The sequence below is a fragment of the Balaenoptera physalus genome (genome assembly GCF_965194825.1).
Source record: "Balaenoptera physalus genome assembly, chromosome: 2".
Classification (NCBI taxonomy): Eukaryota; Metazoa; Chordata; class Mammalia; order Artiodactyla; family Balaenopteridae; genus Balaenoptera; species Balaenoptera physalus.
The window spans coordinates 139004018-139022268 of record NC_138883.1 but is presented as its reverse complement, the minus strand read 5'-3'; the positions used below and the strand labels follow the sequence as shown (position 1 = coordinate 139022268).

Sequence of the window (18251 nt, the reverse complement as noted above, 5' to 3'; positions counted from 1 at the left end):
CCTTCTGGCTCTATCTTAACTGGGGAATGTTCTCCTTTTGTAACGCAATTATAGAGATATACTAAAATGGCCAACTTTTATACCGATAAGTATCAAGGCCAGAATAATCACCAGCTAAAAAGAGTTTGCTTTCAGGAGATAAAGGTTCACATAAATATTCCCAGATATCAGTGCCAGATGGTGAGGGTTTGAATTTTAGACAGAAACTGACTTCCTGCATTTAGGTTCAGTGGACGCAATCTCATCTGGGATGTAAATTGACAGACATTCAATGTCAAGTCTTACTTATGCATGAAGGCATTTGAAGGCAACTAGAGAATTCCATGACACTCATCTCCCCCACAGCAACCCCAGCCTAAGTGCAGTGGTACTATCCATACCCAGACCTTACATGCCACACAATACTTTGGTTAGGCTGGTAGAACAAAGATGGCAACTGCTCCTCCCCAAATCCATGAAAGACTTTGCTATTTAAACACAGCACTCTTGAACGTTCCTACATTGTTTGTGGGAACTGGTGCAGCCACTGTGGAAAACAGTACAGAAGTTCCTCAAAAAGCTAAAAATAGAACTACCATATGACTCAGCAATTCCACTCCTGGTGTATATCCAAAAAGAAAACAAAACACTAATTCAAAAAGATACATGCATCCCAATGTTCATAGCAGCATTATTTATGATTGCCAAGATATGGAAGCAACCTAAGTGTCCATCAACAGATGAATGGATAAAGAAGATGTGGTATATACATATACAGTGGAATACTATGCAGCCATAAAAAAGAATGAAAATTTGCCATTTGCAGCAACTTGTATGGACTTGGGGGGGCATTATGCTAAATGAATAAGTCAGACAGAGAAAGACAAATACTGTATGCTATCACTTATATGTGGAATCTAAAAAAACAATACAACAAACTAGTGAATATAACAACAAAGAAGCAGACTCACAGATATAGAGAACAAACTAGTGGTTACAAGTAGGGAGAAGGAAGTGGGGAGGGGCAGTATAGGGGTATGAGATTAAGAGGTACAAACTTTTAGGTATAAAATAATCTACAAAGATAGATTGTAAAACACAGGGAATACAGCCAATATTTCATAATAACTATAAATGGAGTATAACCTTTAAAAATTGTGAATCACTATATTGTATACCTGTGACTTGTATAATACTGTACATCAACTATACTTCAATAAAAAATAAATTTAAAAAAGAAAAAACAGCCCTCTTGCCTGCTGAGCTCAAATATGATCTCAGAATCCTTCTACCCACACATGGGAGTTGGCACTTGAAGTGGAAATTTCTGCTGTCCTTGTTCTAAGATGCTATAGATCTCTAGAACCTGCTCCCTCCCAAGTAACTTCTGCATGTTCATAAAGACTTTCTGCCATCGTATTCTTACTTCATGTGAACCCACAGGAATGACACCAGTGCTGGGGAATTTAAGATCAATTATGCAAGAAGAGCATTTCTATGAAATACCAATAAAGGTATTTGGGAGGGATCATTTGAAACCCTGAATGAGCTTCAGTTAATGTGTGGTCAAATATGCATCAGTGATTCTCAGAAGGAGGCAATTTTGACATCCCAGGGGACAATTAGCAGTGTCTAGAGACAAATTTTAGTCATTATAACTGGCAATGGCACCTGGTGAGAAAAGGCCAGGGATGCCGCTAAACATTCCAAAATGCACAGGACAGGCCTCAACAACTAAGAATTATCCAGTTCAAAATGCAAGGGTGTTAAGGTTGAGAAACCCTGATAGACATGAAGGCTGAGTATTTAGTGGTAGAAAGAACGTAAGAGAAGTTCTTATCCAACTCTCTCGTGTTAGGATGAACCTGAGACTCAGACAAAAGTCTATGTGGACAGCTCAGCAGAATTAGCAAATAACCCTATACATCCTTCTAATGGGACAATAAAACATGCTTTATATGTGGAGGATGGCAGGCTATCATTTCCCTGACAGTCTATTTGTATAGTCAAACAGAGATTAGAACTAATATCATTGGTTCTATGCATGGGTCGTTGGATTCAGTAGTAGAGGGTAGTAGGGGGCGGTATTGCCTTTTTTATACATGTAAATATTATAAATCATTCATTCACTTAAACATTTAGTACACAAATATGTATTTTAGGCTTTTTATTGTGCTGATGCAAGTAATACAACAATCAGCAAAGATGACCCTTGCCCTCAAAAGTTTGCAATCTGCTGGGAGAGATGGGCAACAGCAAATTCAATGCAGCGTAATCAATGCTGTGTTGGTACCAGCCAACACAGGTACCAGCCTGGTCTTGGTAGCCAGGGAAAGTGTTTTCAGAGGGAATGAGGTCTGAGCTGAGCTCTGGAGGGACAGTAGAAGTTAGAAACTCTAAAACTGAGCCACTAGTGCAGTGCACTCCATTTGCTAAGCACAACTAGTACGTTGGAAACCCAGTTAATGCTCTAAGCCTGAATCAGACAGTATTCGCACTGGCTATTGGTTTCTCCTGGGCCCATGCATCATGTTTCACACAGAAATAGTTAATAACTGTCATGTGACTACATTCAGATTTTTACACATGGTGTATCAGGACACTCAACTCTGAGCTTCAGGGGTGTGTGTGTATGGATAGAAAAATAAGTCAGCCTTTCTCAGCTAGTGTAAATAGCTCTTTGCAGGAAACTGCTCTCAGACGTGAGCCCCTTTCTTGTCACTTTAGCAAAGCTAGATTGTAACTAACTTTTTTTTTTTTGTATTTTTATTGGAATATAGTTGATTTACAATGTTGTGTTAGTTTCTGCTGTACAGCAAAGAGAGTCAGTTATACATATACATATATCCACACTTTTTTAGATTCTTTTCCCATATAGGCCATTACAGGTTACTGAGTAGAGTTCCCTGTGCTATACAGTAGGTCCTTATTAGTTATCTATTTTATATATAGTAGTGTGTATATGTCAATACCAATCTCCCAATTTATCCCTCCCCAACCCTTTCGCTGCTGGTTACCATAAGTTTGTCTTCTACATCTGTGACTCTATATCTCTTCTGTAAATAAGTTCGTTTGCACCATTTAACTAACTTTTAAATCAGGCACCCCAATTCTCTACCATCTCCGGCCCAAGTACACCTTTCAAATCTTTTAATCACACAATACCTTGCCTAACTCATCGGTTCTTTCCATGGATCAAAGAAGTAGAAATGAAGAATAAGTAACTAACAGATGACCAGATCTCTTCCCTAGCTTCCCCGTCAGTAATCTCCCCAACAGACTGTGTGACCAAACTGCATGAACAAGGTAACATCTTAGAGAAAGATCACCGGAAGTCTACAAGCCTGCATGCAGTGAGGGATGGTGATGATTCTGACCCCCTATCTCAATGACTAACTGAGATTACTTCCCTCCTTCCCTTTAAAAGTATCATGGACGAATCTTCAGAGGCGGTTCTGGGGGGAGCCTGAGTCTACCATCTCCCCAGATCGCCAGCATTCTGATTAAAGGCATCTTTCCTTTCTACCAACATTTGTGAGTATGTAATTGATTTTGTAAGCAGCAAGCAGCAGGACCCCCACCCCCTGCATTTGATAACACTAGCCGGGCTCTGTCCCCATGAAACAGGCCTCTACTGCCAAAGCTGTGCAGGGAGGATACAGGAGAAAGCTACTTTCCTAAGGCACAGCACTCGCCGGCTGGCTTACCCAGCCGTTCTCAGTATCTTTACTTCCTGCAATCCAAGAACTTTCTCACCTTGCTTCCTCAGACACCTGGTGTTATAATCAGGTGAGCAGACAGAGTGAGCAGGTAAATAATGAAAACCCAGATGTCAAACCTGAGTCAAGTTCAGTATGGAGAATGAACTGTTCTCTCCCCATAACCCGCAGGTAACACTTTCTCCCCCCCTCTTATCTCGAGGGCTTCCTAACCCCTCACTCTTCACTCCCCCAACCTGCTCTAACAACCTTCACTCTCCCTGCAGGTCAGGCAGCTGTGGATAGACTTGTGTACTGTATCAAGTTCCAACAAAGCAAATGAATTCAAGCTTCAATTATTTTTTCAGTCTACAAAGGGAAGCACTATGTGATGTGACTCTTTCTCTGCACTTAGAGTTGACAGAGATATATGGTTGGGGGGAGAAGGTGTTTTGATTTTTATTTATTTATTTGTAAGTTTTATTAAAGTTCACCTATTACCCACATGCCTCGGGCTCCCTAAAGAGAAACAAATATCACAATTGAAGCAGCTGGTTTCCAAGGTGCCAAATTAAAATAGATGAAGAGGTAAGGAGGAGAAAAACATAAAAACATTAAGCTGAAACTTCTTCACTCCCAAGTGCATGGTGCCTTCTACTATATTGCACATATGAAATTGACTCCCAATGTAATTAGACCAGAGCTACAAGGCAAAAAAAAAAAAAAATTCTCAAATTATTCAGACTCCCAGAGCTATTCTTTTGCAATCACTCAAGTAACTGAGAAAAGAGCCAATATTTTAATATAAATTTGTTATCAGCATCTACACTGTCCAAGCGATTCCAACGCCCCATCTGCCCAAGAACATAGTCACTAGCTGAGTTGTGAATCAAAGGCAAGAATCATGCTTCCCACCCACTGTCATAAACTTTTCTTCCATAGGACAATCCCACTGGAACCTGCAATTTATTCCAACAGTCCTTAAAAGCTGCTGGTCCAATTAGAAGGAGCTGGAGAGTTCCTCGGGTCTGCAGTAGACAACATACTCCAGTTAGAGTCAATTGTCTTGGCAGAATTATGAATGGCATCTCCACAGAGAGAGAGATTAACTCTCTTTGCAGCCCCGAGTTAGAACAGCCTTAATATCCTCCATCTCACCCCAAAGATCCAGGAATGGTTCTATTGCCTTCCAGGTTGAAAATGAGCCATGGAGACAGAAGAGCATCTTTCACTGAACTCAGAGGGGAAAGAAATAACCACGTTTCAAAAGAGGCACTTACTGGATTTCAGCAATGCTGCCAGAACTTCAGTGGCTGCCCTGGGGAAAGAGAAAGAAAAGTGGAAAAGTCAATGCTCAATGGTCTTTTTGTCAGCCCATGGATCCCATAGCTGGCCGGCTCATTGCTGCCACCTAACTGCCCCATTATTAACCAGGTAGCAGGCATTCCATTGATTCTACTGCTGACCATTAAAGGGGCACAAATGTAGAAATCACACTGAGTGAAGTGTCTGTCTTGCAAATGGGTCTCAAGAGTCCCTTCCTCTGCTGAAAGTCTCTTCCCCTCCCCATCTTGCCTCCCACCTTCCACCAACTTCCTCACGCTGTGCTCCTTCCAGCCAGAACTCTTAGAGTCCCTTGATTTATACCTGGAAACCCTGGGGACTCTGGAGAATGGGTTGGGAGGGGGTGAGACTTGGAGGTTGAGTGAGTACAGCAGTGCACTGCAAACTTCTTGAAACACTCACGGCCCTGGGAACACACTAGAAAACATTCACACATTGGAAAGCGAAGCTGGTTCCTTGGGGAAAAAAATGGTTACATTGCATTTTCCTTCCAAATTCATTGTTTTCTTCCATGAAGGAATTTGACAGCTTTTGCAGTGAGGGGAGGCATATAGAATGAAAATGCATTTGGTTCAGGTCTTAGTGACCCTTTAGTCTACTCCCTGAGCCTGGGAACGTCACACAAAGACCCACTTACAGGGCAGAGGAAAACTTCATGGCACTGAGGACACTGTGGGAGGGAGAATGTGTATTTTTTTTTTTTTTATTAAAGAATAGAAGTATTCTGCACAGCCCTACTAACTTATCCTTAAGGCCTGTTAAACAGTGATATGTCCCCAGCACCCTTCTGAGAACTGGGGGAACAGGCCAAAGAGGCTAGATCACCCTTCCAAGATTACATAGACATGTGAGCAGAACTGGGGTCCCAAACCCAGCAATCTCATGTCCCATCTTTGCTTCCTCCACATCCATTCTTCTCCAGAATCTCTCTCAGTACTTTCTTTGCCCTTGTCTCTGCCCAGTTGATAAGGGACAATTCTCTTTGCAATATACTATTTACTATTGAGCAATAGAGCTGACAGTAAAAAAATAATAAAAATAACAAAGGAATGAATAAAAATAAACTAAAACAGAAAGTAGGCACTTGAAACCTTACTGCTTCCCATAACCCACAAGGGAATCCTGCAAAGCAGTGGCCTGAAACTCACTGGTGCAAACCCATGTCTGGGATGACCCCCAGCTCTGTGAGATCCAAACAACTGCAGGGCAGTCGTAAAGAACGCAAGGCTAGTTTTCACCGATAGACTACATCATTTCTCCTTCCCAACCACGATTTCCTCTAATCAACTTTCAGCTTCCTCAGCTACCCTCTTTTGTAACATGACATAGTGCTGTTGCAGGAAGGAGGACCTCTTCCAAGGCCCGAGAAGGGGACCCCTTCTTGTCTAACACTTGGAAATGAATGTCCAAGGAGACAAAGTTGTCTCTTGCTGCGAGACAACTCATGCAAGTGGTTACCATCATGCCTGGTTAAGGTGGGCAGTTTCGGCCAACAGTTCCCTAACAGTGGGGCAACAGTGGATTTAAGAAAAGGCACTTTGAAGGTGTTGCTGGCAGCCCAAGCCAGTGTGGAAAATCTGTGAGCCACAGTGCAGAGGCCCTGGCTTGGGTTGGGACAAAATGAAAATCAGTACTTTGGGGAAAAGCAGAGTAGCCATATTGAGTTCATCAGAGGAGGTTAGCAGAGAAGAATGAAACCACAGAAGCAAGAAAAGAAAGAATGGGGATGTCCCAAGCAAAACACCTAGCCAGGTCCTTAGATCACAGGCCAGGTCTTAGGGCAACTCTGCATTTCTGATTTGCATGGCACATTTGTTTGGGCGAGTTCACCATGGAGGTAGGGCTCTGTTAGATAATAGTTTTATGAGGGATACACTGGTGGTGGGGAGGAACAGGCTGCAGGCAGGTTAGGAGGATCTGAGGTGACAGGGTCCCCAGCCAAAACAGTGATGTAGAGGAAGAAGGAAGAGAGAGGGGTTAAAGGGAAGTTTAGAGTCCTGCTACTCAAAGCATGGGTCTCCCACCTGTAGCTTCATATTTCCTGAGAGCTAAATAGAAATACAGACTCTCAAGCCCCATCTCTGGCCTGCTGAATCAGTACATTTATTCTAGCAGATAATTCACATGCACATTAACCTTTGAGAATAACTGGTTTAGAGGACAGGGTCAATCTGGCTCAGTTACTCTTTGATGTTGCAAGGAAGATTCAAGGTGACTCCCAGATCTCAACCCTGTAGAAGGTAGCTAATAGTATGATAACACAATAAATAAACATGAATCCAAACAATGGCATGATATAGCAGAAAATACATGGTAAGTGTCACATTAGTCAAAGATGGAAGAGAAGCAAGAAGAACTACAATCCTGCAGTCTGTGGAACAAAAACCACATTCACAGAAAGATAGACAAGATGAAAAGGCAGAGAGCTATGCATCAGATGAAGGAACAAGATAAAACCACAGAAAAACAACTAAATGAAGTGGAGATAGGCAACATTCCAGAAAAAGAATTCAGAATCATGATAGTGAAGATGATCCAGGACCTTGGAAAAAGAATGGAGGCAAAGGTTGAGAAGATGCAAGAAATGTTTAACAAAGATCCGGAAGAATTAAAGAACAAACAAACAGAGATGAACAATACAATAAATGAAATGAAAAATACACTAGAAGGAATCAATAGCAGAATAACTGAGGCAGAAGAAAGGATAAGTGACCTGGAAGACAGAATGGTGGAATTCACTGATGCAGAACAGAATAAAGAAAAAAGAATGAAAAGAAATGAAGACAGCCTAAGAGACCTCTGGCTGTCAATGCAAAAACATTCGCATTATAGAGGTCCCAGAAGGAGAAGAGAGAGAGAAAGGACCCAAGAAAATACTTGAAGAGATTATAGTCAAAAACATCCCTAACATGGGAAAGGAAATAGCCACCCAAGTCCAGGAAGTGCAGAGAGTCCCATACAGGATAAACCCAAGGAGAAACACGCTGAGACACATAGTAATCAAACTGGCAAAATTAAAGACAAAGACAAAGACAAATTATTGAAAGCAGCAAGGGAAAAACAACAAATAACATACAAGGGAACTCCCATAAGGTTAACAGCTGATTTCTCAGCAGAAACTCTACAAGCCAGAAGGGAGTGGTATGATATACTTAAAGTGATGAAAGAGAAGAACCTACAACCAAGATTGCTCAACACAGCAAGGATCTCATTCAGATTCGATGGAGAAATCAAAAGCTTTACAGACAAGCAAAAGATAAGAGAATTCAGCACCACCAAAACAACTCTACAACAACTGCTAAGGGAACTTTTATAAGTGGGAAACACAAGAGAAGAAAAGGACCTACAAAAACAAACCCAAAACAATTGAGAAAATGGTCATAGGAACATACATAACGATAATCACCTGAAATGTGAATGGACTAAATGCTCCAACCAAAAGACACAGGCTTGCTGAATGGATACAAAACCAAGACCCATATATATGCTGTCTAGAAGAGACCCACTTCAGACCTAGGGACACATACAGACTGAAAGTGAGGGGATGGAAAAAGATATTCCATGCCAATGGAAATCAAAAGAAAGCTGGAGTAGCAATACTCATATCAGGTAAAAGAGACTTTACAATAAAGAATGTTACAAGAGACAAGGAAGGACACTACATAATGATCAAGGGATCAATCCAAGAAGAAGATATAACAATTATAAATATATATGCACCCAACATAGGAACACCTCAATACATAAGGCAACTGCTAACAGCTATAAAAGAGGAAATTGAAAGTAACACAATAATAGTGGGGGACTTTAACACCTCACTTACACCAATGGACAGATCATCCAAAATGAAAATAAATAAGGAAACAGAAGCTTTAAATGATACAACAGACCAGATAGATTTAACTGATATTTATAGGACATTCCATCCAAAAACAGCAGATTACACTTTCTTCTCAAGTGCACATGGAAAATTCTCCAGTATAGATCATATCTTGGGTCACAAATCAAGCCTCAGTAAATTTTTAAAAATTTAAATCATATCAAGCATCTTTTCTGACCAAAACGCTATGAGATTAGAAATAAATTACAGGGGAAAAAACGTAAAAACACAGACATGGAGGCTAAGCAATACATTACTGAATAACCAAGAGATCACTGAAGAAATCAAAGAGGAAATTAAAAAATACCTAGAGACAAATGACAATGAAAACACAGCGATCCAAAACCTATGGGATGCAGCAAAAGCAGTTCTAAGAGGGAAGTTTATAGCTATACAAGCCTACCTCAAGAAACAAGAAAAATCTCAAATAAACAACCTAACCTTACACCTAAAGAAACTAGAGAAAGAAGAACAAACAAAACCCAAGGTTAGCAGAAGGAAATAAATTATAAAGATCAGAGCAGAAATAAATGAAATAGAAACAAAGAAAACAATAGCAAAGATCAATAAAACTAAAAGCTGGTAGGTTGAGAAGATAAACAAAATTGATAAACCATTAGCCAGACTCATCAAGAAAAACAGGGAGAGGACTCAAATCAATAAAATTAGAAATGAAAAACGAGAAGTTACAACAGACACTGCAAAAATACAAAGCATGCTAAGAGACTACTACAAGCAACTCTATGCCAATAAAATGGACAACCTGGAAGAAATGGACAAATTCTTAGAGAGGTAAAACCTTCCAAGACTGAACCAGGAAGAAATAGAAAATATGAACAGACCAATCACAAGTAATGAAATTGAAACTGTGATTAAAAATATTCCAACATACAAAAGTCCAGGACCAGATGGCTTCACAGGTGAATTCTACCAAACATTTAGAGAAGAGCTAACACCCATCCTTCTCAAACTCTTCCAAAAAATTGCAGAGGAAGGAACACTCCCAAACTCATTCTATGAGGCCACCATCACCCTGATACCAAAACCAGACAAAGATACTACAAAAAAAGAAAATTACAGACCAATATCACTGATGAATATACATGCAAAACTCCTCAACAAAATACTAGCAAACAGAATCCAACAACACATTAAAAGGATCATACACCGTGATCAAGTGGGATTTATCCCAGGGATGGAAGGATTCTTCAATGTACACAAATCAATCAATGGGTACACCATATTAACAAATTGAAGAATAAAAATCATATGATCATCTCAATAGATGCAGAAAAAGCTTTTGACAAAATTCAACACACATTTATGATAAAAACTCTCCAGAAAGTGGGCATAGAGGGAACCTACCTCAACATAATAAAGGCCATATATGACAAACCCACAGCAAACATCATTCTCAATGGTGAAAAACTGAAAGTATTTCCTCTAAGATCAGGAATAAGACAAGGATGTCCACTCTCACCACTATTATTCAACATAGTTTTGGAAGTCCTAGCCATGGCAATCAGGGAAGAAAAAGAAATAAAAGGAATACAAATTGGAAAAGAAGAAGTAAAACTGTCACTGTTTGTAGATGACATGATACTATACATAGAGAATCCTAAGGATGTTACCAGAAAACTACTAGAGCTAATCAATGAATTTGGTAAAGTTGCAGGATACAAAATTAATTCACAGAAATCTCTTGCAATCCTATACACTAATGATGAAAAATCTGAAAGTGAAATTAAGGAAACACTCCCATTTACCACTGCAACACAAAGAATAAAATACCTAGGAATAAACCTACCTAGGGAGACAAAAGACCTTTGTACAGAAAACTATAAGACACTGATGAAAGAAATTAAAGATGATACAAACAGATGGAGGGATATACCATGTTCTTGGATTGGAAGAATCAATATTGTGAAAATGACTATACTACCCAAAGCAATCTACAGATTCAATGCAATCCCTATCAAATTACCAATGGCATTTTTTAGAGAACTAGAACAAAAAATCTTAAAATTTGTATGGAGACACAAAACACCCTGACTAGCCAAAGCAGTCTTGAGGGAAAAAAACGCAGCTGGAGGAATCAGCCTCCCTGACTTCAGACTATACTACAAAGCTACAGGTATCAAGACAATATGGTACTAGCACAAAAACAGAAATATAGATCAATGGAACAAGATAGAAAGCCCAGAGATAAACCCACACACATATGGTCAACTAATGTATGACAAAGGAGGAAAGGATATACAATGGAGAAAAGACAGTCTCTTCAATAAGTGGTTCTGGGAAAACTGGACAGCTACATGTAAAAGAATGAAATTAGAACACTCCTTAACACCATACACAAAAATAAACTCAAAATGGATTAGAGACCTAAATGTAAGACCAGACACTATAAAATTCTTAGAGGAAAACATAGGAAGAACACTCTTTGACATAAATCACAGCAAGATCTTTTTTGATCCACCCCCTAGAGTAATGGAAATAAAAACAAAAATAAACAAATGGGACCTAATGAAACTTCAAATCTTTTGCACAGCAAAGGAAATCATAAATCAGATGAAAAGACAACCCTCAGAATGGGAGAAAGTATTTGCAAACGAATCAATGGACAAAGGATTGGTCTCCAAAATATATAAACAGCTCATGCAGCTCAATATTAAAAAAACAAACAACCCAATCCAAAAATGGACAGAAGACCTAAATAGACATTTCTCCAAAGAAGACATACAGATGGCCAAGAAGCACAAGAAAATCTACTCAACATCACTAATTATTAGAGAAATGCAAATCAAAACTACAATGAGGTATTACCTCACACCAGTTAGAATGGGCATCATCAGAAAATCTACAAACAACAAATGCTGGAGAGGGTGTGAAGAAAAGGGTACCCTCTTGCACTGTTGGTGGGAACGTAAATTGATACAGCCACTATGGAGAACAGTATGGAGGTTCCTTAAAAAGCTAAAAATAGAATTACCACATGATCCAGCAATCCCACTACTGGGCATATACCCAGAGAAAACCATAATTCAAAAAGACACATGCACCCCAATGTTCATTGCAGCACTATTTACAATAGCCAGGTCATGGAAGCAACCTAAATGCCCATCAACAGACGAATGGATAAAGAAGATGTGGTACATATATACAATGGAATAATGCTCAGCCATAAAAAGGAACGAAATTGGTTCATTTGTTGAGACGTGGATGGATCTAGAGGCTGTTATACACACTGAAGTAATTCAGAAAGAGAAAAACAAATATCGTATATTAATGCATATATGTGGAACCCAGAAAAATGGTACAGATGGACCAGTTTGCAGGGCAGAAATTGAGACACAGATGTAGAGAACAAATGTATGGACACTAAGCAGGGAAAGTGGCAGGGTGGTGGCTGTGGTGGTGGGATGAACTGGGTGATTGGGATTGACATGTATACACTGATGTGTATAAAACTGATGACTAATAAGAGCCTGCTGTATAAAAATATAAATAAAATTCAAACATTAAAAAGAAAAAGAAAATATAGTTGAGTATAAGTTAATGGAATAAATTAAAATCACCCAAATATCTGTCATCTAACTACTGTGAAACTCCAGAATGAATCTATTCATATCAACTCTAGGACTCCTTCAAACTGTTCTTTCAGCTGCAACTAGAGTGATCTTCCCAAGAACATCTGATTAAGGAAACCTCACATTGCTACTCCCATGCCCACTTTCACTCTTGGATAAAAATCCAAATCCTAAAACATGGTCTAGGAGACCCTACAAAGTCTGGCTCCTGTCACCTGCTCCAGCCTAGCTTCATACGACCCTCTTACTCTCTGTGGTTCTGCCCCTCTGGCCTTTTTCCAAGCTTTGGAACATGTTCCCATAACTTGTCCTTTGTCCTTGCTAATGACACAGCCTAAAATGCTCTAGACCTTCCCCTCCTCCTTCCCATCCTAACTCAGGTGTCACTTCCTTAGGAAAGACTTCTGTGACCCCTAGCCTAGGTCCAGGTCCTCTAATTGGTGTGTTCATCCTTCACCACCCACCTTTTTTTTTTTTTTTTTTTTTTTTTAATAATGAAGCTGCTTTTCTTTTTTTTTTTTTTAATTTAGGGAAGGCTATTTTATTTATTTATTTATTTTTATATTTATTTTTGGCTGTGTTGGGTCTTCATTTCTGTGCGAGGACTTCCTCTAGTTGCGGCAAGCGGGGGCCACTCTTCATCGCAGTGCGCGGGCCTCTTCACTATCACGGCCTCTCTTGTTGCGGAGCACAGGCTCCAGACGCGCAGGCTCAGTAGTTGTGGCTCACGGGCCCAGTTGCTCCGCGGCATGTGGGATCTTCCCAGACCAGGGCTCGAACCCGTGTCCCCTGCACCGGCAGGCAGATTCTCAACCACTGCGCCACCAGGGAAGCCCCCACCCACCTTTTTTAATTGCTCAATTCAGTTTGTAATTCTTCACTCATTTCATGATTATTTTATTAACGTTTGTCTCCTCTTCCAGTCTGCAAACTCCAGAAAACAGAAAACATTTTGCTTTGCGTTATTCTACCCCCACCATTTAATAGTATTTGAATACAGAACACCATCGAATATTTGTTGAACCTTTTCCAAATATCAGTCCCTGGTCTAGGAGCTTTATATACACTGTCCATTCATTCAACAAATATTTACTGAGCACTTACTATGTGCTGCGATAAACTGATAAACCAAAGATTCTTGCACTCAAAAGGGTTAGGGTGAAAGAAATAGTTAATAGGTAATCAGTATTTTTTAGGAATACATTAAATAAGCATTCTAAAATGTGGTCAGTGCTATGAGGGAAAAAAAAGAAAAGTATGAACAAGGTAAAGAGATAAGATGCACAGGGGTGGGTTGCAAGTTTGGCTAGAGTAGGCTTCATGGAGAAGGGAAACTCTGAGCAAAGGCATGAAGGAGGGAAGAAAGTTGCTATATGAATATCAGAAGGAAGCATGTTCAGACTCTCTAAAATGACAATAGGCCTGACCTGTTCAAGGAAGAGCAAGTTGGCCAGGGCTGCTGGAGCCAAAACAGATGAGAGGAGAGGAGTAGGAGCTGGGGTGAGGAGTAACAGGGAACTATTCATGTAGGGCCTGGTAAGCACTCTAAAGGCTTTCCCTTCACTCCAAGTGAGGGATTCACTACAGGATTTTGAGCAATGATCTAACATGTTTTAAGAAGATTTCTCTGACTGCTCTATTTTTCAAAAGAGAAAAGGACTCTAAGGAAGCAAGAGTAGAAACCAGAGACAGACCAGAGTAGAAAGCAGTAGAGAGCTTTGTGGAGCAAACCAAATACAACAATGAATAAAAAATGTTATAGACAATGGTCAAGTGGGATTTCTCCCAGGAATGCAGGGTTGGTTGAACATCTGAAAATCAACCAATGTAATAACCCACCATAATAATAAAATAAAGTATAAAAACCATATTATCATTTTAATAGACACAGAAAAAGCATTTGATAAAATCCATTACACTTTCATGATAAAAATACTCAACACACTAGGGATAGAAGACAACTTCCTCCACCTGATAAAGGGATCTACTTAAAACCAATAGTTAACATGATACTTAATGAAGAAAGATGACTGAATGCTTTCCTTCTATGAACAGGAACAAAATAAGGATATCTATTTTCACCACCTCTGTTCAACATTGTACTGGAGGTTTTAACCAGGGCATTTAGGAAGGAGGGAACAAAGGAAGGAACGAAGGAAGGAACGAAGGAAGGAAGGAAGGAAGGGAGGAAGGAAAGGCATGCAGATTGGAAAAGAGGGAGTAAAACTATCTTATTTATAGATGGTTGGGTCTTGTACATAGAAAGTAAATGAATCCAGTAAAGAACTATCAGAACTAATAAGTTCTGCAATCAATATTCAAAAATCTATTGTATTTCTGTAAACTAGCAATGAATAGTTCAAAAATGAGATTTAAAATGGCAATCTCACTTATAATGGCAGCAAAAGAATAAAATTCCTGGTAATAAATTTAATAAAAGAAACTCAAGCCTTTTACACTGAAAGCTAGAAAACTCTGTTTTTAAAAAAATAAAGACAATCTAAATGAATAGAAATCACCTAAATGTCAGCAGTCACCTAACTACTGCTATAGCCCCAAAACTGATGCATCCATATTCACTCTAGGTCCCTTCAAACTGTTCTTCGGGGTACAACTAGAGGGATCTTCTCAAGAAGAACATGGATATGTTTTGAATTTGGAGATAACAGGATTTCTTGGCGACTTGCTATGAGAAGTAACATTAGCTAACTTATTTCCCATAACAATTCCCATTTTATAGATGAAGGGACTATTCAAGGTAAATTAACCCACCTGAAGTAACATTAGAAAGCAGCAGAGCTGGAACTTCGCCTCAACTCTGTCTGACCCCAACATCTGGCAATTACGCCAGCCACCCAGCAAAACCTGGAGCACTGGGCTCAGTGATCTTTCCCATTCATTGCTAGTTTACAGAAATACAATTGATTTTTGAATATTGATCTTTTACCATGGTCACATTGCAGAACCTGTTTATTAGTTCTGATAGTTTTTTAGTGGATTCATTGAGACTTTCTATATACAAGATGAAACCATCTATAAATAAGACAGTTTCCAGAAAAAAAAGAAGTAGGTAGCCCTAGAATTTAACCCTAGATCCTCTCTAGAATTGGCCATGGGATGTGGAGTTGTAGCAGCAGAAACAGAAAGTGGAGGGAAAAGGAGTTATTTAAATAACAGGCGGATAAAGCAGGAGGACCTTTAAAAGGGATAGAACACATTGCCTGCAGATCAGAGGCGCCCAGAATGCCATCTGGTACCGTCCCAGCCTCCTGCCTGGCTGGAGAGGGAATAGGAGGATGGGTAAAAACAGACACACACACACACACACACACACACACACACACACACAGCCAATTACCAAGGAAAATGGATGACAAATGGATCTTACTAATCACTATTTTTTCAGAGACAGAGGAGAAAACAGAAATGGAAACTGAGATGGCTCCTACACAGTGAAAGAAAAGAAAAACCGTGGACATATGGTGCAAAGTTTGAACCAGATCCTGTGCCCAGCATGGAACTTGTCCATCTTATCCTGGGAAAAAAAGAAAAGAAAAAGTACCCCTCCCCCCAACTCTATCCAGATGCTGTCAAAGACATCTTGTGGGAATCATCATCAATCGTGGGAAGTTTTTACTAAAGAAATGGAAACCCAGACCTCAGAGGGCTTTGGTTAGTAAAACTCAGTAGGGAGTGTGACAGAGGGGTGGCTACTGCCTGAGCCAGCGGACCAGGAGCACAGCACTGCAGTCAAGGCTGGGAGGACCCCACCCACCTGACTTTTCGTAAGCAGAAACTATGCAAAGGGGAGCTGGTTTTGAAGTACTTCCAAATCCATGGGCAATATCATCAAGACCAAGGACTCAGACAAAAGCTTTTCAATAATAGTAGAGGAATTTAACACCCCACCCCACTTATACCTATGGACAGATCATCCAAACAGAAAATAAATAAGGAAACACAAACTTTAAATGACACATTAGACCAGATGGACTTAATTGATATTTATAGGACATTCCATGGTAAAACAACAATTTCTTCTCAAGTGCACACAGAACATTCTCCAGGATAGACCACATCTTGGGTCAAATCAAGCCTCTGTAAATTTAAGAAAATTGAAATGATATCAAGCATCTTTTCTGACCACAGTGCTATGAGACTAGATATCAATTACAGGGAAAAAAAAAAAAAGGCAAAAAATACAAACACATGGAGGCTAAACAATATGCTACTAAACAACCAATAGATCACTGAAGAAATCAAAGAGGAAAGCAAAAAATACCTAGAAACAAATGACAATGAAAACATGATGACCCAAAGCCTATGGGATGCAGCAAAAGCAGTTCTAAGAGAGAAGTTTATAGCAATACCATCCTACCTTAAGAAACAAGAGAGAGGTCTGGGCAAGACGGTGGAAGATTAAGACGTGGAGATCACCTTCCTCCCCACAGATACATCAGAAATACATCTACACGTGGAACTGCTCCTATAGAACACACACTGAATGCTGGCAGAAGACGTCAGACCTCCCAAGAGGCAAGAAACTCCCCACGTACCTGGGTAGGGCAAAAGAAAAAATAAATAACAGAGACAAAAGAATAGGGACGGGACCTGCACCAGTGGGAGGGAGCTGTGAAGGAGAAAAGGTTTCCACACACTAGGAAGCCCCTTCGCAGGCGGAGACTACGGGTGGCGGAGGGGGGAAGCTTCGGAGCCACGGAGGAGAGCGCAGCCACAGGGGTGCGGAGGGCAAAGCTGAGAGATTCCCGCACGGAGGATCGGTGCCGAGCACCACTCACCAGCATGAGAGGCTTGTCTGCTCGCCCGCCGGGGCGGGTGGGGGCTGGGAGCTGAGGCTCCAGCTTCGGAGGTCAGACCCCAGGGAGAGGACTGGGGTTGGCGGCGTGAACACAGCCTGAAGGGGGCTAGTGCGCCACAGCTAGCTGGGAGGGAGTCGGGAAAAGGTCTGGAGCTGCCGAACAGGCAAGAGACTTTTTCTTGCCTCTTTGTTTCTTGGTGCGCGAGGAGAGGGGATTCAGAGCGCCGCCTAAACGAGCTCCAGAGACGGGCGCGAGCTGCGGCTATCAGCGTGGACCCCAGAGACCGGCATGAAACTCTAAGGCTGCTGCTGCCGCCACCAAGAAGCCTGTGTGCAAGCACAGGTAACTATCCATACTGCCCCTCCCGGGAGCCTGCGCAGCGCGCCACCGCCAGGCTCCCATGATCCAGGGACAATTTCCCTGGGAGAACGCACGGTGCACCTAAGGCTGGTGCAACTTCACGCCGGCCGCTGCCGCCGCAGGCTCGCCTCGCCTCCTCCGTACCACTCCCTCCCCCCGGCCTGAGTGAGCCAGAGCCCCCGAAGCAGCTGCTCCTTTAACCCCGTCCTGTCTGAGCGAAGAACAGACGCCCTCAGGCGACCTACACGCAGAGGCGGGTCCAAATCCAAAGCTGAACCCTGGGAGCTGTGGGAACAAAGAGAAAGGGAAATTTCTTCCAGCAGCCTCAGAAGCAGCGGATTAAAGCTCCACAAACAACTTGATGTACCTGCATCTGTTGAATACCTGAATAGACAACCAATCATCCCAAATTGAGGAGGTGGACTTTGGGAGCAGGATATATTAATTTTTCCCCTTTTCCTTTTTTTGTGAGTGTATATGTGTATGCTTCTGTGTGAGATTTTGTCTGTATAGCTTTGCTTTCACCATTTGTCCTAGGGTTCGGTCCGTCCGTTTTTTTGTTGTTGTTGTTGTTTTTTGT

The 18251-nt window shown here is 40.9% G+C and overlaps 1 protein-coding gene across 1 annotated transcript in view; it reads right to left on the bottom strand.

Moving 5' to 3' along the window:
* AGBL1 (AGBL carboxypeptidase 1) overlaps positions 1-18251 on the bottom strand; it is a 790601-nt gene that overhangs the window by 635491 nt on the left and 136859 nt on the right. Inside the window, 1 exon segment of the mRNA XM_082449060.1 lies at positions 4958-4995. Coding sequence (XP_082305186.1) covers positions 4958-4995 — 38 coding nt within the window.